The sequence below is a fragment of the Mastacembelus armatus genome, unplaced genomic scaffold (genome assembly GCF_900324485.2).
Source record: "Mastacembelus armatus unplaced genomic scaffold, fMasArm1.2, whole genome shotgun sequence".
In the NCBI taxonomy this organism is placed as follows: Eukaryota; Metazoa; Chordata; class Actinopteri; order Synbranchiformes; family Mastacembelidae; genus Mastacembelus; species Mastacembelus armatus.
The window spans coordinates 518,467-541,718 of NW_022872866.1; the positions used below are offsets into that span (position 1 = coordinate 518,467).

Here is a 23,252-nt window from a genome sequence, read left to right on the forward strand (position 1 = left end):
CCTCCTTATCAGCAGACAGGTGTGTAACTGTAGTCCTGCCTCGGGTCAGTCACGCTACCATGGTCCCAGACTTACTCCAGGATTCACTTCGCTTCATCTGGAACGGAAATTTCTGAGGTTCGTTGCCAGGTCCAGGTAGTCTGTCCGAAGCAGACGAGCTGAGGTCATGGCCTGTTGGTGCTTGTGAGTTTTTCTGCCTCCTATAGGCCAAATGTTGGAAAAATCATCTGGAAGGAACCAAACACCCTGATGCGAATATTGGTTAAGATGGACACTCACTGCTTCTCCGTCTTCACCTGACGCCTGCGACGACTTGGTGTTTATGTGGATCCGTTACCTGCAGCTGAAATTAAGTTACCTGAGACTTCCCCTGAACTCTGACTGACCCCCCATCCCCAACCGCCACCATCAATCATTCCCAGTCCAATCACAGAGGAGGGGCTGATAAAGGAGGGGGCGGGTTTCAAAGACCTTTCTGACGTCAACAACAGGGTCATTTAGGACGTTTTCGGATCCTCAGTCCAGCCGCACTGAGCAGCATCGGATTAAATCTAAACCTAAAACCAGTTTAGGTTTAATTGTGGATTATGATCCTTTTCACACCTCGTTAGACGAGTTTCTGACCTTTAGGTTCAATATTGATCAAACAGAAACAAAGTGATCACTGTTGTATTGATCAGGACATACAACAATAAGCCAAAGCAACAACACTGAAACACACTGAGACCATTCGGCCCCAAAGAGAATGTTTTTAATGTGGTCTGAGATTCTGTTCCCGGTCTTATCAGTAATCAATGGAGGCTCAGATGAATCACTCTGGACTGTTCTTTAAAAACCAATCAGCACATGAGTTTATAACAGAAACCATCAGTTTCCAAAAGTAAAACCAGGTTTAACAATAAAAAACAAAAGAGGATCCTTTGTTTCCTTGTGCACTTTGATGACAAGTCGTTTTAATGCAGCTGCTAATTGACCCCACACTGACCCCTGCTGGTGGAAACAGCCAAACTGCAGCTGCGTGTTCAGGTTCAGGCTGTTTGTAGAAAACAGCAGTTCAACAAAAAGCTTAAATGAAAACCTCACGTCTTTAAATTCACCGAGCTCTGATCCCAGAGCTCAGCAGCTTCTGGTTCTTTGCTCTCCAAAGGTTCACGATGTCTCAGTCCTCCTCATGTCTGTCTGACACTGAGCAGGTGGAGGCGACTACAAAACACTAGTGGAGTCATTTCAGTCCATGTCAACCCTTTAATAATTGGCAGCATCCACATTTAGCATTGTTCATATGTAAACACAAAACATCACAGCAAAACTGCTGAATCACATTGAAATGACATTTAACACGTTTCCTGTCATGCCCTCAAAGCAAAACAATGACAGCTAATAGCTAAACATGGATTATTAACGTTTCTGGGTGTAGTTGTCGGTGCTGTGGAACGTTCTCCACAGGCTCTAGACTTTATTGATTTACTGTGGGAATTTGGTGCCACACATTGACCTGTTTTTGTATTGAGGCAGAAACACTGTCACTGTTCTGTCACGCAGCCGTTTTCATTTGCAGAACTTTGGGCTCATTTCATAAATTGTTTGGGAGCAGCCGGATAAACCGGAGCTACATGCACAAAGCAGCAGGCGGAGCAAAGAGAGATGAGTCCTGCAGCTGGACGTCTCTGCATTTAGAAAAGCTGCAGCTAAATGTTGTGAAGGGGCTTTTAGCGAACACGTTCCAGCTGCAGTAAATCTGCTGTGTAAACCCTTTATAGAGAACACGTCCACCTTACGATGGACCAGTTCTCCAGCCTGTCGAAAAGCTGCATGTTGCCTGCAGATGTTCAACATCCTCCAGTTGTTCAGGTAAACAGTGTTTCTTCTTCTATTGTTCCAATACACAGAGAACATGAGACTGTTGACTGGATGCAAAGATCTCTGCAGGAAATGTCCAAACACAAAGCTGCAGATATATTTGCGTTCACATCACGAGGACAGTGGTGCCATGTCATCACACAGCAGATACATCAGCAGCTCCATGTGTGGTCTTTCCAACAGGTCAACAGTAACAGGTGCTGCGAAGGAAAAGCCTCACCCCTGACAGATGCTGCGTTCAAGTCGCATCAGAGCGATCGTAAAACACAGCTTCTGACTGGTAAGTAATGTTCAGGACAGAGATTCTCTGACTTGGTGCTTAATAACAAATACAGCAAATACAGATGGAGTGTCCAAAGGTGGTGGTTTAAAACATGCAGCGCCCGGTTTCTCTCTTTATTCATCGGATCCAAACATGCTGTGTAGAATTAGGTTGGAACTGAAGTCCAAGTACTGCAGCGCTCCACCGAGACAAACGCACCAAAACCACTAAAACAAGGTGTTTTCCTGTGTGTTGGCACATCAGGCTCTTTGTGTCGTTCACCGCTGACAACACTCGTCTGCTAACACTGACTTTCTCCAACATAGAATAGTGTCTAGTTTAACAAAGAGTCTCAGATTTAACAAAACTGACGCCAAATCAATAAAAAACCCACAGACTAAAAATACTATTAACACATAGAGCACACATACGCTCCAGCTTTCCTGCGTTAAAAAGCGTCATTGTCCGTTACAGCTCCTGGTTGGTTCCTGGTTGGCGGTAAAGGTTTGGCCTCGTGAGGCTTTGGTGGGGGGTTGAAAATGGCGTCTGCTGGATGACACCTTCGAGCCGATCATCAGTAAATGGAAGAAGAAGAACCACAGAAGAGTCAGACGTCCACCACCATCTTCTTGTGAATGTCTAATCCACCGACCACCTGAGGAGACAGGAGGTGAGTCGCTGTTTGAGTCGCCTGACGTGTCCAATACCTGCATCAGATTCCCATCAGCCTCAGCTGCACAGCTGGTCACTGCTGATTAGCTACTGTTAGCATGCTAACATAATGAATATAGTAAACATGTGCCTGCTCATATTAGCGTTTAGCTGAAAGACTGCTGTGTTGTTCATATTATTGTCACTTGTAGTGTCAAATCCTTTTTAGCCTCTTTTAGCTCCTAGTTTTGGTCTCAGTTATCACCTATAAGTGAAATGTTTGTAGCAGCTGCTGCTTCCAGCACGAGGAGGCCAAAACTCCAGCACCACGTGCAGCAATGAAACATGTTATTGTGCATATTGTGAGATCAACACGTCTCTGCCTGTGTCTGTTTTTGTCTCTCAGTAAAGTTTTTTTACTAAAGGTGCTGCTGCATCCATGCACTTTGATGCTGAAGCTGATGAAACCTTAAACTAAACCCTAGACTCACCGCACAGAACTCCTCGAAAGATATCCTGCCGTCGCCGTCTTTGTCTGCGTTGATGATGGTTTTGTCGACGATCTGCTGAAGCTGCGTGTCCTTCAGGTTGTTGCCCACCATCATCTTGAGGACCTGGAAGAGTTCTCCGTTGGATATGTACCCGTCTTTGTCCATGTCGTAGATCCTGAAGGCGACTGAGGTAAAAACACAGATTTCAGTGTGTCTGTTTTTGGTCTGGGTGATACCAGAGCGATTCCTCTGGTGTAGAAAAGCTGTTTCCACAGGTTTAACACCTCAGTTATAAAAAGCTCCATGCTACAGTGCTGATGTTTAAACTTAAAGAGCTGAGTAAATTCTGATCTATCTCTGCTGTGTTAAGGTACTTACTAGGGATAGAAAATGATTCTCAAATATTTAAATGGCTTTAAATTAAAAAACCTTCAAAAGTTGTCAAATAGTTCCCAGTGACTATTGAAGAGCATATTTCAGGCTGAAACACCCATCACTGTTTTGGTGAAACTGCCGATCATTCGATCATCAGATGATTAGGTCATCAGGTCATCAGATCATCAGATGTGTGAGGAGATAGAAGTTTAGGTCAGGAATGGCTCAAACTCACTTCTGGAGACAAAAATCCTCCATTAGCAAAAGCAGCTAAATGAAGAGATCTGTGCTAAAGCTAAGCTGTTAGCCTTAGCTTCATCCGGCTACAACTGAAACCGTGAGTTTGTTAGAAAGCAGCTGCTGGAGGACAGAGGGGAACCTGGGCTGTTTGTGAGGACGGACTCAGATAAATCTAAATGTCACAGACACGTTCTTGGAAGAACAGCTGTAAAGGCCCACAGTACCTGCTCCTTGAATTTAGAGTTAATCCACTTAAAGGTGTTCACTGATCATTTCTGCATGAAACTGATTTGTTTTTTTGACGAGTCTTTTCCTGAAGTGGATCCTGAACAGAACCATGAGGCTCTTTCATTGGTGTGTGTGATGTTAAATAAGCAGCACAGATGTGGAGATAACCGACGCACAACGGACACTTACAGCGTAACTTCTGCTCCTTGTCGCCTTTAACACTGAACTGAGAGACTCCTTCAATGAACTCTGCAAACAGAGGAACAGAATTATCAGTCCATTTAGAAACTGGATTTCCTTTTGGGGATAAATGAGGTTTATCTCACCTCATCACAAACCAGCAGGTAAATAAAACTACATAAAGCGAGTGAAGATGACCGAGTTAGGTCCATGATGATGCTGCTATTTACTTCATGTGGTGGCACAAAGTGTCTGACTGTGGATTTCCCTGTCCTGATGGTCCTCACGTCAAACCCACAGGTCACAGGACACAGGACAGGAGCCCAAGGATTTCTTTACCTTGAAAGTCGACTTCTCCATTTCCGTCGGTGTCGAATATGTCAATGACTCGCTGCACCAGGGGATTCTGCTGGAGCTCTGGGAGGGACATGAACTCCTCCACACTCAGGGAGCCCGAGTTATCTAGGTCGAGTTTTTTAAACCTCTTTCCGAGCCTCTTAATCTCATCAGCATCAACTGAAATGAAACAGACGACAGAGACACAGTTACAGACTGAAACAAACAGTCCGACTTTCAGTGGAACAGGACGACTTTATTTGGTCAAACACCGAGTCTGGGCAACATGAAATACCTGCGTAATCCAGGACACCTGTACCTCGTCCACCTGTATCCTGCTCCCTTCCCGTGTCAAAAACCAGTCCCACAGAAACAGGACAAACTCACCTGGTTTCTTGTTCGTACTGGCCATGACCGTTCAGAGCTGCTGATCCTTCCTGCACCAGTTAAAGTGAACCCAGAGCTGCCGGACCTCCCGGTGCCTCGCTCTAAGCCCTAACACCAGGTCATGTGACACCTCTTTCAGCACTAATCGCCCTGCTGATAACCATGACTTGACGGGACAGTACCGTGTTCGTAACCAGGAGGTACTTTACAGAGGACGAGTCCTTCTAGACTTTTGTCAACAAATCCCATGAAAAGTCCAAATTAACAATAATGTTTCATACTAACAATTATGTCTCCCAAGACTGGAATCATGGCCCTTATTAGTCTGGATTAATAATCCACTGTGTCAAAGCTTTTGATGCTAGAGGAACAGGAGCAGCCTGGCTCACTGATGTGTCTCCCAGTAATAAACAGTGCAGATGATGTTCAGCAGCTACGTTCACTGCTGTTTGTCTTTTCATGTGATTTTTGGACAATACATGAAATATGTACTGTAAAATGAGAGAAATTTAAAATGGATTTGATGTTGTTCAAGGATCAGCATATTTTAACCAGTGATTCTGTACAGTCTCTGCAAGATCCATCCCACCACAACTGGTTGGTTAATGTAGGAAAACAGGCCTGTGAGTCTTGTACATGTCTCAGCCAGTCTGACCAACTAACTTCCCTGTGGACAAAAACACAGCTACACCATGTGACCTGCTGCCAAACTCTCCTATGACAGGATGAACACAAGCAACACCTTCACCAAACTGACTCTTCCCACTCGTTTACTGTATCACAACCATATTAATCTAACCAGTTAAACCAGTTATAACAGAGCTGCAGTAAGAGGAGGAACAACAGCTGAAATAAAAACCTCCAGCATCACACCTGGAATTGAAAGTAAACATCTGTGAGAGCAGCAGCAGAGGTAGACGGGTCTCTGATTGTGTCCAACAGAAACAGAGTTCATCCAAACACTGGTGAGTACAGCTGATCACATTTACTGTCTCAACAACCAGGACGACACAAAGCTTCAGCCCTAACCAGGAGAGGAGCTCCACTCTTTGCATTTCACTGGGACGTGCGTTAAACTGGTGACAAGTGTTAAACTGGTCCCAGTAAAACCCTGTAAACAGTCTCTGTCAGGTCTCAGACTTTGGAGCTTGTGGCTGAATCTGTGTTTGGACTGTAGTTTCTCTTTTTACTTGGTTTTAGCACTTTTTTCTCACCACTCAATGTAAACATGTTGGGTCCTGTTTCCTCTGGCTGCCGATAGACGATATATGATGCTGATTCTTTTGGCTGATTTTAATTTTCCCCCTTTATCTCACAAGGAATAAAAAGTGATTTCATTGCTTAAATAAAACACTTATTGAGGATTGATTTATTGCAGGGTACCTGTCATGATCCTGATGTCTGTTGACAGACCTGCTATAATTCAAAGAGCCACAGTCTAAGAATATGCGTAAACAAATATGTGCAACAAGTCATTTGCATGTGAAAGTAGAAACACTCAGTTCAGACCAAACTTCAGGCTAAAACGTGCACATTAACTTTCCTCATTTAAAGTGTATTTGTGGTGGGAGCATCGTGCCCGTGGTGCGTGTGTCGGACGCACAGACACATTTATTGAGGAACGTTATGCTGCGTGTTTTAACGAGAACATTCGTCTGAATTTCACACGTTTCTACTTTCACATTAGTCGCACATGACGGTCAGCGTCAGTTCTAATACGCTACGATGTAATTACATGTTGGAAACGAATGGTTGTCCTCTGCCATCATTAGCTGAAGCCGTGAGTGTGAAATGTAAACAGGGCTACAGTGTGTTGCTCCGTCTCTCAACGCTTAGCTGGTCGCAGATGTGCCTGCCTATAAACCGGCCTCATAGGCAGCGAAATGGGCCGATGCCGATTAATTAAAATGTGCAAAAAATCGGCCGATAGATCGGTCGACCTCTAGTCCTCAATATTTCAAAGTAACTTGACCTAAATATCTTATTACATTTCATGAAACAGTCAGAATTCCTGTTTCTGTTGAAACAAATAAATGAAGTTGTATTTTTTCCTTCTCACAGTCTGTTTGCAGAAATGTTTCGTGCTAAGCATCTGAGATCTGAAGACCAGTTCCTGTGCTCCATCTGTCTGGATGTGTTCACTGATCCAGTCTCCACACCATGTGGACACAACTTCTGCAACAACTGCATCAACCAACATTATATTATATTAATATGTGGTACGAGTGTCCAATATGTAAAAGATATTTCTACCCAAGACCTGAGCTGCACATCAACACCTTCATATCTGGGATGGTTGCTGAGTTCAGACATGAAGCTCAACACAAAGCCAGCAGCAGCAGCTCAGACCAACAAGCTGCCAAACCAGGACAAGTTCCCTGTGACATCTGCACTGGAACCAAACTGAAGGCCCTGAAGTCCTGCCTGGTGTGTCTGGCCTCCTACTGTGAGACTCACCTGGAGCCTCATCTGACAGCTTCAGGCCTGAAAAAACATCAGCTGATCCAGCCTGTGGACAACCTGGAAGGCAGGATGTGTAGGAAGCACGATAAACCTCTGGAGCTGTTCTGTAAGACCGACCAGACATGTGTCTGCATGCTCTGCTCTGTTTTAGACCACAGGACACATGAGTTTGTTGTTTGTTCCTCTGAAAGAAGAAGGTGAAGGAAAGAAGGCAGAGCTGGGGAAGACACAGGCTGAAATTCAGCAAATGATCCAGAAGAGACGAGTGAAGATTGAGGAGCTCAAAGAGTCAGTGAGGATCAGTAAAGCAGCTGCAGACAGAGAGAAAGCAGAAGGTCTTCAGGTCTTCACTGCTCTGAAGGAGTCTGTTCAGAGAGGCCTGGAGCAGCTCATACAGGAGATCGAAGAGCAACAGGAAAGTACAGAGAAACAGGCTGAAGGTTTCATCAAAGACCTGGAACAGGAAATCTCTGAGCTGATGAAGAGAAGCACTGAGGTGGAGCAGCTCTCACGCTCTGAAGACCACCTCCACCTCCTCCAAAGCTTCTCCTCCCTGAAAGCTGCTCCACCCACCAAGGACTGGACAGAGGTCAGAGTCCGTCCTCCATCACATGAGGGGACTGTGGTGAGAGCTGTGGCTCAGCTGGAGGACACACTCAGTGAACACATGAAGAAGCTGCTCGCTGAGGCTGAGTTGAAGAGGGTCCAGCAGTTTGAAGTGGATGTGACTCTGGATCCTCATACAGCACATCCTAATCTGATCCTGTCTGATGATGGGAAACAAGTGAGTCACAGTGATGTGGAGAAGAATCTTCCAGACAGAGAGATTTTCTATCTGTATTATGGTCTTAGGAAAGCAGAGTTTGTCTTCAGGCAGATTTTACTTTGAGGTTCAGGTTAAAGGAAAGACTAAGTGGACTTTAGGAGTGGCCAGAGAGTCGATCAACAGGAAGAGTCTGATCACACTGACCCCTGAAAATGGTTTCTGGACTATATTGTTGAGAAATGGAAATGAATACAAAGCTGCTGCTGACCCTTCAGTCCGTCTCTCCCTGAGGTCTGGTCCTGAGAAGGTGGGGGTGTTTGTGGATTATGAGGAGGGTCTGGTCTCCTTCTATGACGTAGATGCTGCAGCTCTTATCTACTCCTTCACTGAGAAAGTCTACCCGTACTTCTGTCCTGGTCTTAATCATGGTGGTAAAAACTCTGCTCCTCTGATCATCTGTCCTAGAAACCTCTGTTAAACCCACAGACTTCACTTCAGTTCCAGAACAAACTAGTGTCTAATAACTAAAAGATGGATTTCATCTAAATTCAGGTTTTTTTAATTGATAGGGGGCAACAGAAAAAAGACCTAATAATCACGTGTCTACAGCATAAACATAAAGAGTTAATCTGTAGAACATATGCTAATGCAAAATCTGCACCTGAAACACCAACATGAAAAATAAGGATTACAAGTGTTTCTGGCTGAGAAATATAAATAATCAGCTTTTTAAAAAAGAGTTTTAGTCCAAAAAAGCAAATCTCGTGCTTTGACAAGATAATATCTAATCCTAAACTGTAATTAATCCCACTGTTCACTGTACTGTTTAATTCATGCAATGCGTAAATATTTTATTTGACTTTCTACTTATGCAAAGATTTTTATTTAGTCATTTAATAGATATTAAGTTTATCACAAATGAAACTAAATAGTGACAAAGTCACTTGAATGTGCTTTTGTAAGTATAAACACAATAACGTGGAACAGACAGATCACTTGTAAACAGAAAACTTGTTTTTTGTCTAAAGTAAAAGGGCGAATGGTGACTCTGCTTTTGTTCGTTTACATGTATTTATAGAAGGCAGCCATCTGTTTTTATGAAAAACAGTTCTGTTGAGTTTCAGCGCAGCAGTAGGAAAAGTTGTTTTTCTCTCCACGTAGTTTTTAAAATCCAATCTGTGCCGTGATGTTTTCGATTTTTTTAGATCACGTCTTCACCATCATTCAATCATTAGAAACATCTACAGATTACAGATATTACTGTTCTTAAAATAAAGAATAAACGCTAACCATAAACAAATACACAAACAGATATTTGATATAATGTTTGTAACTGAAAGAGTTTTATCCAGAGCTAATTTACTGATAACTTACAGTGCGAGCACATCTCCAGAGGATAACTGGCTTCATTTCCCTGAAAACGAGAGAAGAAGACAGTCAGTAGTTTGTAGCAGTGCCAGCAAATGACAGGCTGGACAGGTTAGACTCACAGCAAGACAAAAACCTTGCAAGGTCAAGCTGCTGGTGTTTAGACCCGGACTTTTATTTTGCCAATACTTCCCATTCCATGTGAGCATCCACCACACAGGTAGAGCCTTTGTAATCTGTACCCTGCATATTTTGTCCAGGTAGTAACAGGTAACAGTAACAATCCAAACCTTTAAGTGACACAGCTCTGAACTGTGAGCTGAATGATTTCCACATTCAGGAATCTGGTTCAAAGCAAAGGAAACTCTTTATTCCCATCAGACTTTATATACGTGAGAACAGAGCAGGGCTGTGATCGACTGAGTTTATCAGTGGAAGTGAGGAGGTAGTTTTCGGTCTGTGCCAAAGGTCCATCAGCACATGACAATACAAACCGTTCCCCTACTGACTCAGTATTACACTTATATCATCAACATATCAACATATCATCCCTGGTCTTCTCCATTAGACAGAACTGACAAATGATCCAAACTGGCCTCAGTTCTCTGAGACAGAAACTGGAAGCGGCTCCAGAACAAAATCCAGGTTGACTCTAAATCAGATAAACTGGTTTATATGCTGCTTTTAATAATCTTAAGAACATGATCAATCAATGACCATATTAGTTATTTTTATAGCTTTTATTCAAAATAAAATGATTGCATTTTACTTCCGTCTCTATTTGATTACGTAACTGACGCGCCTCCAGCTAGCTTAGCTGTTAGCCTGCTAACAAAACCAGTGTTTGTTTTAGAGCAGCAGCTAAAGCGGCGTTTGTCCCCGTCAGATACAAACCACTTTAATCATGAACGTGATATAATAACACAGTAACTGCCCCCTGCTGTCACAAATCACAGAATTAGCCGACATAACGTTTTTTTCATTTCGGTGCTAACGGAAGCTAGCGTTAGCTGCAGCTACATGCTAACCGGAAGAAGGAGCTTTGATTAAAACTAATTCCACAACATAAACAAAAACTTTCCTCACCATCTTCCCGCCGCAGGTTACTGGGGTACAGCTGAGTCAGTGGGTGGGCACAGGAAGACGGTGTTCCAGAAAGGGCCTTGACTTTTAACGGGGACAAGACACCGAGCACCGGCTACGGTCACCGGAGGGAGAGAGGAGGTAGAGAGAGGTTCAGTTAGTGTGGAGGTAGAGAGAGAGAGAGAGAGAGAGAGAGGAGGAGGTAGAGAGGTTCAGTTAGTGTGGGGAGAGAGAGAGAGAGAGAGAGGAGGTAGAGAGAGGTTCAGTTAGTGTGGGGGAGAGAGAGAGAGGAGAGAGAGAGAGGAGGTAGAGAGAGGTTAGTCAGTTAGTGTGGGGAGAGAGAGAGAGAGAGAGAGAGGAGAGCGAGAAAGAGAGAGAGGAGGTAGAGAGAGGTTCAGTTAGTGTGGGGAGAGAGAGAGAGAGAGAGAGAGGAGGTAGAGAGAGGTTCAGTTAGTGTGGGGAGAGAGAGAGAGAGGAGGTAGAGAGAGGTTCAGTTAGTGTGGGGAGGGGAGAGAGAGAGAGAGAGCGAGAGAGAGAGAGAGGAGGTAGAGAGAGAGAGTTAGAGTAGAAAGAGAGAGAAGAGAGAGAGAAGAGAGGGTAGAGAGAGGTTCAGTTAGTGTGGGGGGGAGAGAGAGAGAGAGAGCGAGAAAGAGAGAGAGGAGGTAGAGAGAGGTTCAGTTAGTGTGGAGGTAGAGAGAGAGAGAGAGAGAGAGAGGAGGTAGAGAGAGGTTCAGTTAGTGTGGAGGGAGAGAGAGAGAGAGAGAGCGAGAAAGAGAGAGAGGAGGTAGAGAGAGGTTCAGTTAGTGTGGAGGGAGAGAGAGAGAGAGAGAGAGAGGAGGTAGAGAGAGGTTCAGTTAGTGTGGAGGTAGAGAGAGCGAGTACAGTTTTGGGGCCTTTACTTGTAAAGTGGTCAGTTCCTGTATTTTACAGACCTGGAAGCTTCTTGTCAATTCAAATACTGAAGCTAATGATTCGATTTTCTGTTGGTTCAGCTCTGGTTTATTCACAAAGACACTTTACACTCATCAGGCCAATAAGTAACAAAACAAACTGCCTGAACAAAACAACAAGCAAACAGATGATTTTTGGCAAAATGAACGAAGCCATGCTCTTCAAGCAGCAGGAACCAAAGAGAGAGGAGCCCCTGTAGCACCGTGTCCCTTTGTTTGAGACGAGTCCGAAGGCTGATGTGACGAGTCTGTGTGTGTCTTATTGTCACCAAATCCATAAACATACCAAACAGTCAGTGAACGTCTCACACTGACCTGTCCTGTGTGTGTCGCAGCCTGAATCTTCCTCCACTGTGTCCACAAACCATCAGCATCAACACACACACACACACACTGTCTTGCTGCCACTAACACTCACTACACACCAAATGTGGATTCATCCGCCGCTGAAAATAGTCCCCAACCAACGACCTGACAGAGGCTGAGCAGCTGCTTCACGTTACTGAGACTGTTTGTTTATGAGGAGTTTCTAAAGATTGTCTTCAATAGGAACCAATGAGCCGCAGACAGGAAGTGTTGGTTCACCAACATCCTCTCACACGTTTGGTTAAATTACAAAATTTAAAAACAAAAAATGACCTTCTTATTTTTTAATTTCTTATACTTCTGTCTGCAGTTACTGAAGGTCAGTGTCAACATGGCCGCTCCTTAAAAAAGCCCCCGGGCTGTGATTTGACTCAGGTTTTCTAAAAACACGGACTGAGGTTCTGAACAGACAAACAAACCTGGACTTCCTCCTCACACATTTCCTCACAGCTGGATGTTTCCTTTAAATAAGACATAAATGCATAACACATAGGAAAAGTCACAACTACTACAGTGATGTACACACGTCCTGACTCTCAAAGACACAGTTAAAATAAATAAATAAGGTAAAACCCTTCACCCTCCACAGGTGTTCTCCATCCTGGTCTTCAGCTGACACCCTGCGCTCGGGTCCTGCTGCCATGTGTTTCAGTACTTACTGAGGAGTTCAGCACTTGGCTTCGTGTCTCTCAGCCTAAAGGAACAGTTGGGACATTTTATGGGTAACATCTCCAGAGAGATGAGAAGATTGTTCATCCAGAGACAGGCCCGAGGTTTAGCCTAGGTTAGCAGTTTGGTGACCGCGCTGCAGACGCACTGCTCCGTTTAGCTTAATGGGCCTAAGTTTCCCCTGATTCTAGTCTGAGTCCAGACAAGCTAAACACTGACATGTCTCTGGATGGACAGAAATTTGTCTCAACCTTCTCATGTGGCTCTCACTACTGACAAAATGTCCGACTGGTCCTTTAAACTGTCCACCCCTGTTTTAAAGCTGCACCCTGCAACTTACACCCAGACCGTCCCTGAAACGGAGACGTGTGATCAGTGAAAGAAAATCCACATGCACAGGAGGCAGTGGACTGAAGCTCAGGGCAAATACAGATACGTGAGCGCTGCTTAGGACGGAAACTCTGGTTTCTTATGATAACAGGCAGAGCTGGTTAATGTGCAAACCAAAGCAGCGTTGCTGAGTGCAGCCCTAAAGCAAACCCCCCAACCCAACCCCAACCCCACTCAAAAGACCAGAATAGCAAACAGCTGTTTCCACACAGCACAAACACCAGAGCCTCGCTGACTTGATACACTCCTTTAGGAGGAGGCTGCCCCCCCTTTTGTGATGCTGATGCTCAAAGGTAGTCCAGGTGTGTTCGGTGTGGACGGTGTTGGGATGAGCGGACTCAGTTGAACACCTCCTTGTTGATCCACATCAGGGTCCGCGTCTCGTTGGGTTTGCATTCGTACTCGATGTTGCTGAATTTGTTGCCGAACTGGCAGTGGTCCCTCTTGTAGTAGTTGTAGTACTTCGCCTGCCAGACCGTCTCAAAGGTCCCAGCTTTGTTGAACTGGGCAGAAAGAGAGAACAGTTAAAAAGGTAAAGTCTTTTGCTGGATAGATTCATTGATAAAGGAACAACAAATGTCAACGCTTAGGCACCAGTGAGTCTTTGCAGATCCCGTCACTAGTGCTCTAGTCTGATCCATCAGTGAGAGAGAGCGCTCTGATTGGCTGATCAGCTCAGTGGATCAGTGTGGTCTCTGTGGTTTCACTCACCACCTGCAGCTTCTTCTCAGACATGTTCTGGATCAGAGGCAGCTATAAACCGTCTGTGGTGTGAAGATGGTCAGTTTGTATACCTGCATAGGTCTTCCACTGTCCCTTTTTGACTGACCAGTACAGACTACTGCCCCCTGCAGGTGTGGAGAGGTGTTTCCTCTCACCAGGCGCAGAACGTACGAGCTGGTTGGCCGTCGGCTGCGTTCAGGGACACTTTTTGGTCCAGACACAACAGTCGGACTTCGTCTGTGCAGGTTCTTTACTGGCAGCTCAGTGCGTCTCTGCCCTTAGGGGCCTCTGAAAGGTCAGAGAGGAGACCTGCTGCTGTGACGCTGTGGTCTTACCTCTATACTGACTTGGACAGGCTGCCGGTCTCCACTCTTGGTGTGAGGGACGCCCTCTGTGTCGTACAGGCCATGATACACCACAGACTCCTCGTCCTTGGATTGCTGCTCCAGAGGGAAGACGATGCCTCCAATGTTCATGTTGCTGTAGGAAGGAAAAGAGTCAAACAACTGAGTCTGAGTCTTTCCATGACGTTGAAGGACACAGGGAATTCAGATCCCATCCAGAGACTGACAGCACCACTGAATAAAGTAGAACATCAATATTATTATTATCAATATTATTCCCTGATATCTCAGCACGTCCCTGCAGAGGTGGCTCATATCAAAATACCATGATTAGTTTATATGATGCTCCTGATGTGCAGAGTCTCATTCAGGCTTTATATGAACATATACTATTAATGTTATCAACACAGAAACACAAATACGATTCAAGTCCAGGTGGCTCCTCAAATGTGTATTTTCATGTGTAGTACTGTAGATACTGCAGTAATGACCACACTGTATTTATAGGCTTTATTGGAGGTGTTTCCTTTGTTTGACCCCGCCCTGCTCTACCTGAGCCCCCACCCCCACTCCACACCTGAGCCACATGAGCTTCGTGACGTCGTGACAGCAGCAACCCTGACTGGTCCCCCATGACTTATTCAGGCGGAAACCTGATGCCGCCTCTGGTCTCCTGTGGCTTCTATTCTATTCCATTCTGTTCTATTCTGTTCTGTTCTGTTCGATTCTATTCTATTCTATTCTGTTCTGTTCTGTTCTGTTCTGTTCTGTTCTATTCTATTCTATTCTGTTCTGTTCTGTTCTGTTCTGTTCTGTTCTATTCTATTCTGTTCTGTTCTGTTCTGTTCTGTTCTGTTCTATTCTATTCTATTCTGTTCTGTTCTGTTCTATTCTATTCTATTCTGTTCTGTTCTGTTCTATTCTGTTCTGTTCTGTTCTATTCTGTTCTGTTCTGTTCTGTTCGATTCTATTCTGACGGGGCCCCAGGAGTGAATGACGTCACTTTATAGCCTATATCAATAAATGGTTATTAATGGAGTGCGCATGCTCAGTGTGGCCTGCTGCTGCACCTGAACTGTCCTGAATCAATAAAAACGTCGGTTTAAACGTACGTGGCCTCAACGTTTCCAGGCTTCACCACCACCTCGATCTTGTATTTGGAGCCCGTGAGCAGCTTGATAGTCCTGCTCTGTCCGAACCGGGTCCCGTCCACCTTAAAGAACACGGGCCCCTCGTTGGGCTGGATCCGCAGGGAGATGCAGATGTTGATGATCGGGGGGATGTCGTCCATGATCCCGGCTTTTCAGCGTTGGAGGGTCCGTTTTTGGTCCCGTCTCAAGCGAGGGCGGACGCGGATGATGCGGTGATGCTGAGGAGGGACCAGAGTCAAGCTGGACGGAGCAGTGCTTCCGGTCACACCTTTCAAAATAAAAGTGGAGCAGTGAGGGCCAAAGAGCAGAGCTGCAGATAATTATCTGTTCATCAATGAATTTTCTAATTAACCGAACTCAGTGTGATTTGAATGTATTGATTTGTTTGATCAGCAGCTCAAAGATGTTCACTAGAAACTAGGCTGTCTGTTTTAAAATGAACGAATTAATCATGAAAGTAAATAATTAGTCATTTTTGCAGCAGTACAATTATTGATTATTTACCCAGTGCATCATTTAATAGTTTTAGCCACTGAAATTGTTAAATGTAAGGATTCATTGTTTTTTTCCAAACTACTGGAATACAGCACCATGAGTAGTGAGAAGCTCTAGCTGTAGTCCTTTTGTCTAATTCAGGTCACATGTGGTTTCAGCTGAATATTTCCAAGTGCTGCAAACTCCTGGAGCCAGAGACGAAAGAACCAACAATCAACCAGTCAGTTGAGAAGAGCCATAAAACCAGACGATGACAGTCGTTAGGTGCAGCCGTACTACAGGAAAAATAAAGACTTATGGGTAGAGATATATTTTCAGTCATGTGTGCAGGTGAAGGCAATAAGAAAAAACACTTCAGATTGAATCCACCAGTGCTGAGCTCTTCCTTTAAATTCAGGTGAAAATGTTTTGTTCTTTAACACTGTGACAAGTAAAACATCATGTTCATCACAGAGGTTCATTTATTGCATCTCATCCATATTTACATCAAAGTTTCGGTCATTGTTTCATTTTTCCATGATTCTTTTTTCTTAAAAAAGTAAAAAAAAAGTATGTACAATCATTTGTGTGTCATTTAGATAAAACACAAGATATAAAATATATATTGGGATTAAAATCCAACACTCATAAGTGCTTTTTATAAAATGTGCAGTAAACGTTGCCATCGGTCATCTGTCCAGCTCGGCCTGCAGGATCTCTCCCCACGTCTCAGCGTCCAGCGGCACCATCCTCCTCCCGCTCAGCTCCTCTGCTGAGCTCACGCGGCTGAATCGTCCTCTCAGCCAGTCCCTCTTCAGGCAGCTGCGGGTGTAGTTCCTCACGAGGGTCACCTGCAGGGAGGCAACAGGAAGCCGTCAGAACCTCTGCCTCTTTAATCATGATCATGCTTTATGTTGAGTTTAACTCTGGAAGGGGAGTTTCTGCAGGACGAACAATATGTGGTTGTGTAGGTTTGTGTGCACACGCTGAGTCAACACAGGGCAAAGACCCAGGGGCCAGAGACATCAGGAGGCCCCTGGGCCTCTATGTGATGTGGCTGTTGATCAGACAGCTCAGTTAAAAGGCATCACATTTATTTTTGTCTTTTGTCTGACAACAATTGAAAAGGTTTTGTGCATTGTACCTGGACACGCTGCTGCATGTGCACAGGTGTAATTTGTGTTTATTTATTGAAAAGCTCAGAATCTGAAAATCTTTGACTTGAGTCAAAGTAATGCCGTCGGCATTTTGAGGATCAGCATCTTATGCTCAAAGTTAATTTAGCACAAAATGTTTGCTGGCGACCCGGCACTCAGCACTCACTGGAAGTCTGACCCACCTTCCAGGACAGGCCGTCCCTCCTGTCAGTGTCCACCTCCCTCTGACACAAGGCTCGGACCAGCAGGCACTGCCTCCTCCACAGCTGCTCGCTGTCCTCGATGATGTGATGCCACAGCTTGCAGGTCCGCGAGGCACTGCACAGACTCTCTGCGTCCAGCTCGCAGAAGATTTTTACACTCATCTCTGTCGGCAGCGTTTCCGCAAAGTTACGAGAGGGAGGGTCCATGGTGGATCTCAGAGACGGTCTTGTTTCACAGAGCAGACACACAGGTGAAGTCCTGGAGGGTCATGCTGCTTGCTCAGAGTCCAGCAGTTTCAAACTGTCTGGGAAACACAGGGATGAAAATGTCAGAGGAAAGAAATGATTCTTTGAGATGTGAAGTCAGAAACTGCAGACAACCAAGAAAACTGAAACAGGTGCCGCTGCTCTGCAGGAGATCGTGACAGGAGCAGGCATGGTGGGTTTAGGGTTGAGCAGCGGGAAGTCACTGCTGTTGAACTAACTTGATCTGATTTTTCCTCATCTCTGATGAAGTGAGATGATCTTGACACTTCTATGTCTCAGTGTGTGTGTCTGGGACACTGTGCTGGTCTCCAGATGTGAAAGCTGGTTAAAGCGTTTTGTCTTATACCAGCTGTGCAGAGTCGCTATGACACAGCAATACAAATTGACCTCATTCAGTCACTGTGTAGATTTTTCTGCAGGTGTGGATTTAATATTTTATTCTGTTCCCCATAGTAGCAACATTACGGTAACATGCTGACTTTCTATTTCTCTCTCTCTCTCCCAATGATGCTACAAAACAATTCAAGCTTATTGGGGTCCAGCTCCAGGCCCAGCAGTCACCTTAGAGCCGTAGTTGGTGCTTTATGCAGTGAAGCTGTAGTTTCATCAGAACAGACTGAATCTCCGGTTGATAAAACCAGATGTTTGTCAGTCGCAGCTCTGAGCTCCGCCCCTGCTAACGGTTAGCTAGCTGGCTAACAGCGACCCCAAATCCGATCGGTCTCAGGCCAAACACCGCGTTTTGTTCACCGGGAGACACCGGAGGTTAATGTGTGGGCGTGTGTGCGGGCGGGACGCGGCGTCTTCGGTTTTAATCGCGGCTTCTTACCTGCAGGATGTCCGCCCCGTGTCTGACAGCTGTTTAAATGGCAATAGGGCTGTTTACACACAGACACGTCACAGAGCGCATGCGTACAAAGGCCCCACGCCCAGTCATTACAAACGATGCCAGACTCCCATCGATAATCTGTCAAATTAATCTGAAATCCTCCTGAGAACATGTACTTACCCTAAAATACCCTATAATAGCACAACATATTTTCTACATGATTTACCCATCTTCTTTAATTCGGCTAACACAAAACTCAGTTTACCGTTTAATATTATGTCTTAACGCTTAACTCAAATTGTGAAAATACATTTATACTGAAATAAATGTTTATGCTGCTGCGAGATTTGTCTTACAGACATGAATATTCCTCAAATAAACAGTAATGTTTGAAACTGCGTACAATATTTCTGACAGACATAAAGAGTGTTATTTCACAGATAAACATAATAATAATAACAATAATAATAATAATAATAATACTAATTATTATTATTATTATTATTTTTATTATTATATTTACTTAGAAAACAAATCAGGATAAAATATAATGGAAGCGAATCAGTATCACGTGTTTACTCTACTGCGCACGCTCCGTTGCATCCCGGAAGTTTTGAACAGTGCTGAGTTTATAAAATAAATAGTCCCCAGTTTCCCGCCTCCGCAGGTAGATACGGGTCAAGGGTCATTGCTGCTCGTTGCGACCTAAGCTTCGCTTCGCTTCCTGTTGACTTTTGTCGAGCGACCCGGGGGAAGCTGCCTCCTGTCCCGCCAGCTGCGCTCATGTCCGGCTTCGACCTGGTCCCGGTGGACGGCGGGAACCACATCCACCTGGCGCCGGGGGAGACGGTGCTGGGCAGGGGCCCCTTACTGGGAGTGAGTCCTCCTGTACCTTTACTTTGGTTTGATTCCAGCTTACTGAGCAACATGCTGGGATTTACACACATTACAGTACTTTGTTGAGGTATTAGTACTTTACCTGAGTATTTCCATGTTGTACTACCTCATCCTTGGACTTCACTACATGTCAGAGCCAAACCTTGTACTTTTTCCAAGATACCCAGCAGTATATAAAGTACTTCAAATTAGAAGTATATAAGGTAGTTAAAGTCAGCTACCCGGCGGTATATAAAGTACTTCAAATTAGAAGTATATAAGGTAGTTAACGTCAGCTACCCAGCGGTATATAAAGTACTTCAAATTAGAAGTATATAAGGTAGTTAACGTCAGCTACCCGGCGGTATATAAAGTACTTCAAATTAGAAGTATATAAGGTAGTTAACGTCAGCTACCCGGCGGTATATAAAGTACTTCAAATTAGAAGTATATAAGGTAGTTAACGTCAGCTACCCAGCGGTATGGAAAGTACTTCAAATTAGAAGTATATGAGGTAGTTAACGTCAGCTACCCAGCGGTATATAAAGTACTTCAAATTAGAAGTATATAAGGTAGTTAACGTCAGCTACCCAGCGGTATATGAAGTACTTCAAATTAGAAGTATATAAGGTAGTTAACGTCAGCTACCCAGCAGTATATCAAGTACTTCAAATTAGAAGTACATAAGGTATTTAACGTCAGCTACCCAGCAGTATATCAAGTACTTCAAATTAGAAGTACCTAATTAGTGACGTGTGACCTGTATTGAGAAGATGCTTTTGTCTCCTGGGGTCATTTGTCTTCATGTGAGAGTTTATGGAAACGTATCCAGCCAATCTCAGGATGCTGATCTGTTTTTAGGAAATGAAAGGTGAACGTGGTTTTTGGACTAAATCTCTCCTTGTGTCCTGTTTGTCTTCCTGTTTTGTCAGGTCAGTGATAAGAGAGTGTCCCGGAACCACGGGCTGCTGGAGAACCTGAACGGGCGTCTGCGGCTCAAACCGGTCAGTTTGTCCTCTTCTTTAAATATAATATGAAAGATTCAAACACACAGATTGAAATACCTGTGATTTATATTAGAGAAATGTGTTTTAGATTCAGAGGAGTGCCGTACTTTGTGTATGTGAAAAAGAAACTGGAGATTATTGTTTTTCTGTTCTGTTCTTCAGACCCACCTGAACCCGTGCTTCGTCCAGACGTCGCTGACCGACGACCCTCGACCTCTGCAGAAAGACTCCTGGTTCCCTCTTCAACATGGAGACTTCTTCTCTCTGCTCCCAGGGCAGTTCATCTACAAGGTGGTGGCCGTGGGCGGTGAGGAGTGCACTCCCAGGTATCTCCGTCTGATAATCGCTCCTCTCTATGCTAAGACACGGTGCTGAGATCAAAAGTTTAATCTCACTCACTGAATTTCCCTGAGCTTCAGTCCCGCTCTCCGCCTGTTCACTTAAAGTTCCATCTTTTATCTTTACAGACAGCACCGGGATTGAAAGGGTCCGGCGGAAGTGCTAGCTGTTGATGCAATAAAAAGACAGCATTGAGGAGAACGCTGATTTGTGTTCTCTCCTGAATCTTTCATCTCCGAGTTTGTGTCCTGATACTATGTTTGAAGTTTAGATCAAACAGACACGAGAGGCCACTCGAGCAACTGTCAGACCAGCTGAGTCATCAAACTGCAGCTTTAGCACAAGTTTGGGTTTCTGACACAGGAGATTCTCAGTCAGCTGGACAGGAGTGCACTAGCTGCTCAGTGTGGTTTTTCTTTCTGTCAAATATGTCTTCCTGTAGAAAGAGCCAAACGCTTGAGGAAGAAGAAGACAGACTTCCTGTTTCTCCCAGGCCAGATGTGGAAGTGACTCCAGAAATTGGACAGGGTGGGGCTCAGACGCCACCTGAGGAGGTGCCGACATCTGGGATCGGAACATCTGCAGCTTCATCGAGTGAGGAGGAGACCAGTTTAGACAAGGTTTGCTGCCGCGCACACACACACACACACACACACACACACACACACACACACACACACACAGTCAGTCAGTGTGACAAACACATTATTTACCAGTCAAAATAATCATTTGCCTTTTCGTGTTCCATACATTTGTTTTTGTATTATTATTATACTTTGTATTATTATTATTTGTATTATTTGCAGTGATAATACAGTAATATGTTAGATTCAGACGACCTCTTTCCAGTCAGACTCCTGTGTGTCAGCTGAGCTTTAAGAACATTTTTACTGCTTAGCACATAAAGTTCTGAGTTGGATTCAATGAATAAAACGTCTGAGCTGTGGATTATTCCTTTAAAGAACTGATGAGCAGTGGGATATGTCCTGTTCCAGTACCAGACTCGTGTAATACTCACACAGGATTTTTCACCTGTGGAGATTAATCCCAGACAGAATGACAGAATCTTTTGTCAGGAAAAGATAAACAGCAGATATACAGAATAAACCACAGGAATATGTGGCTGCATGTGTTTGATTGGCCAATGCAGGGTCTAATCAGATGACACTGTGTTGACCCAGGCTCAACAGAACCAGCACAGACAAAGGCCGACTGTTGTCTCTGAATGTCGCCTTCGTCAGGACCAAAAAGTGTCCTTGAACGCACCACACAGACTCGAGCTGACGGCCATCCAGCTCATACCTTCTGCACCTGGTGAGAGGAAATACCTCTCCATACCAGCAGGGGGCGGTATTCTGTATTGGTCATTCAAAAAGGGACAGTGGAAGACCTATAGAGCAGCCAATCAGAGCGCTCTGTGCCACTGATGGATCCTCCATCATGTTCAATCAGCTGAAAAGATGTTGACAGGTGCGACAGACGCTCACCGGTGACTTGATGTTGACAACATTTAGGAAACAACAGGAAGACGTGCTAATCTGCACTGTTCACCTCATATTTAGGAATTTGTTAACTTTGCATGATGATTGTTTGTGGAACTGAGCAACCAATCACAAGCAGAACCAACACTGGAGCCAACCAATAATAAGAGCTGTCTACTCTTGTTTCTCTACAGGGAGACTCAGCAGCACCAGAGGAAGTGGAGAATAATGTTTCCCCATCAGTAGAGAAGAAGAGAGTTTTACCTGCGTGGATGATGGCGGTGGTAGCAGCTTCCCCTGATCCTTCCTCCACCCTGACAGGTAACGTACCATGTTCACCTTTTCTCTTTCTGCCACTGGACAATGAACCAGAGGTGGAAAGTCTTACTTACTGCTGTGGAAATGGATCAACTGGGTCTGAGTGGGTCTGTCTCCACCACCCCACACAACCATTAAACCCTAATCCTTAACACTTGTCTCCTTGTCAGTGTCAGTTTTCGACACGCCTTAGTTTTATTTTTATCATTCCTACATTTTCAGTTATTCATTTCTTTTTTTTCGTTCTTTGCTCTTGGTTAAAATTATTACCCTGATCACTTCCATCTGAGCCGGTCTCAGCCTTAGATGGGGTTCGGTCGGTGATCGGAAGTTTGGAGTAGAGACGCCCAACCTTTCTGTTAGGGTGGTTCAGGCGTCTGATTCTCCTGGGAGCCTTCCACTGAAGGATCTCCAGCACGTCCATCTGCTGAAAGTTGTTGGACTAACGCAGAGATTAAATTTCTCATGTCATCGTCCAGGAACATCTCTGAGCCCACAGGTGGAGCTGGAAAACATCCAGATTACTTTTCTGAATCTACTGCCACTGTGAGCCGACTCTGGATAAGCAGCAGAAAATGGATGGATAGGTGTTTAATTACCAATAATTACCAATTTTCCATCTTCTAAATGGCTTTTAACTAATTTCTCCTGTGGGTTATTAATGTTCTTCAAAGTTTAAAACTTCAGTCTTCAAAAAATCTAATATGGATGGAGGTAAGGTAAGTAAAGATGTAGCATTAGTCAGTAACTATCTTATTTTCTGGGTCATAAGTTGGACTGGAGTACAAGCGACAGATTTCTCTTTAAGACGAAAGATCCAAAATGCCTCCTGAACACTGCAGGTACAGGGAGTAGTTCTGTCAGGTTATTGCTGCCAATAGAGGTTTAACTAGTTAATAAATCCAAGGCCAGTCCTTTGAGTGTTTAATAAAGACATGATCAATTAATATTTGCTTGTTAAAAGTTTAATCACATCATACTTAGATGAAGATCGATCATATTTCATGACCAATTAGCA

At 44.4% G+C, this 23,252-nt stretch overlaps 4 protein-coding genes and 1 pseudogene across 6 annotated transcripts; 2 read left to right on the forward strand and 3 right to left on the reverse strand.

Annotated features, from left to right (window-relative positions):
* Nucleotides 1–1,231: 1,231 nt before the first annotated feature.
* On the reverse strand, nucleotides 1,232–10,890 carry ppp3r1b (protein phosphatase 3 (formerly 2B), regulatory s1ubunit B, alpha isoform, b). Its single transcript, XM_026323997.2, has 6 exons — nucleotides 10,694–10,890; nucleotides 9,614–9,653; nucleotides 4,627–4,803; nucleotides 4,297–4,356; nucleotides 3,265–3,449; nucleotides 1,232–2,777 (listed from the first exon to the last, which is right to left on the reverse strand). Exons 1-6 carry the CDS (start codon nucleotides 10,694–10,696, stop codon nucleotides 2,730–2,732), a joined length of 513 nt encoding a protein of 170 aa, XP_026179782.1. The 5' UTR covers nucleotides 10,697–10,890; the 3' UTR covers nucleotides 1,232–2,729.
* Nucleotides 5,843–8,809, forward strand: LOC113140200 (E3 ubiquitin-protein ligase TRIM39-like; annotated as a pseudogene).
* Nucleotides 10,891–13,302: 2,412 nt separating the features above from the next.
* cnrip1a (cannabinoid receptor interacting protein 1a) lies at nucleotides 13,303–15,500 on the reverse strand. The gene is made up of 3 exons (XM_026323999.1): nucleotides 15,245–15,500; nucleotides 14,124–14,268; nucleotides 13,303–13,568 (listed from the first exon to the last, which is right to left on the reverse strand). Exons 1-3 carry the CDS (start codon nucleotides 15,421–15,423, stop codon nucleotides 13,404–13,406), a joined length of 489 nt encoding a protein of 162 aa, XP_026179784.1. The 5' UTR covers nucleotides 15,424–15,500; the 3' UTR covers nucleotides 13,303–13,403.
* Nucleotides 15,501–16,221: 721 nt separating this feature from the next.
* fbxo48 (F-box protein 48) lies at nucleotides 16,222–18,281 on the reverse strand. 2 transcript variants are annotated; one of them, XM_026324000.1, is made up of 3 exons: nucleotides 18,214–18,281; nucleotides 17,097–17,422; nucleotides 16,222–16,608 (listed from the first exon to the last, which is right to left on the reverse strand). In XM_026324000.1, exons 2-3 carry the CDS (start codon nucleotides 17,322–17,324, stop codon nucleotides 16,447–16,449), a joined length of 390 nt encoding a protein of 129 aa, XP_026179785.1. In that variant the 5' UTR covers nucleotides 17,325–17,422; nucleotides 18,214–18,281; the 3' UTR covers nucleotides 16,222–16,446. The 2 variants fall into 2 exon arrangements, with proteins under 2 accessions (XP_026179785.1, XP_026179786.1); XM_026324001.1 differs by having other exon boundaries at nucleotides 17,097–17,418; nucleotides 18,214–18,272.
* Nucleotides 18,282–18,809: 528 nt separating this feature from the next.
* LOC113140210 (aprataxin and PNK-like factor) lies at nucleotides 18,810–20,868 on the forward strand. Of its 2 annotated transcripts, XM_026324003.1 has the most exons (4): nucleotides 18,810–19,089; nucleotides 20,022–20,093; nucleotides 20,259–20,422; nucleotides 20,564–20,868. In XM_026324003.1, exons 1-4 carry the CDS (start codon nucleotides 18,997–18,999, stop codon nucleotides 20,577–20,579), a joined length of 345 nt encoding a protein of 114 aa, XP_026179788.1. In that variant the 5' UTR covers nucleotides 18,810–18,996; the 3' UTR covers nucleotides 20,580–20,868. The 2 variants fall into 2 exon arrangements, with proteins under 2 accessions (XP_026179788.1, XP_026179787.1); XM_026324002.1 differs by lacking the exon at nucleotides 20,564–20,868 and having other exon boundaries at nucleotides 20,259–20,540.
* Nucleotides 20,869–23,252: the final 2,384 nt, after the last annotated feature.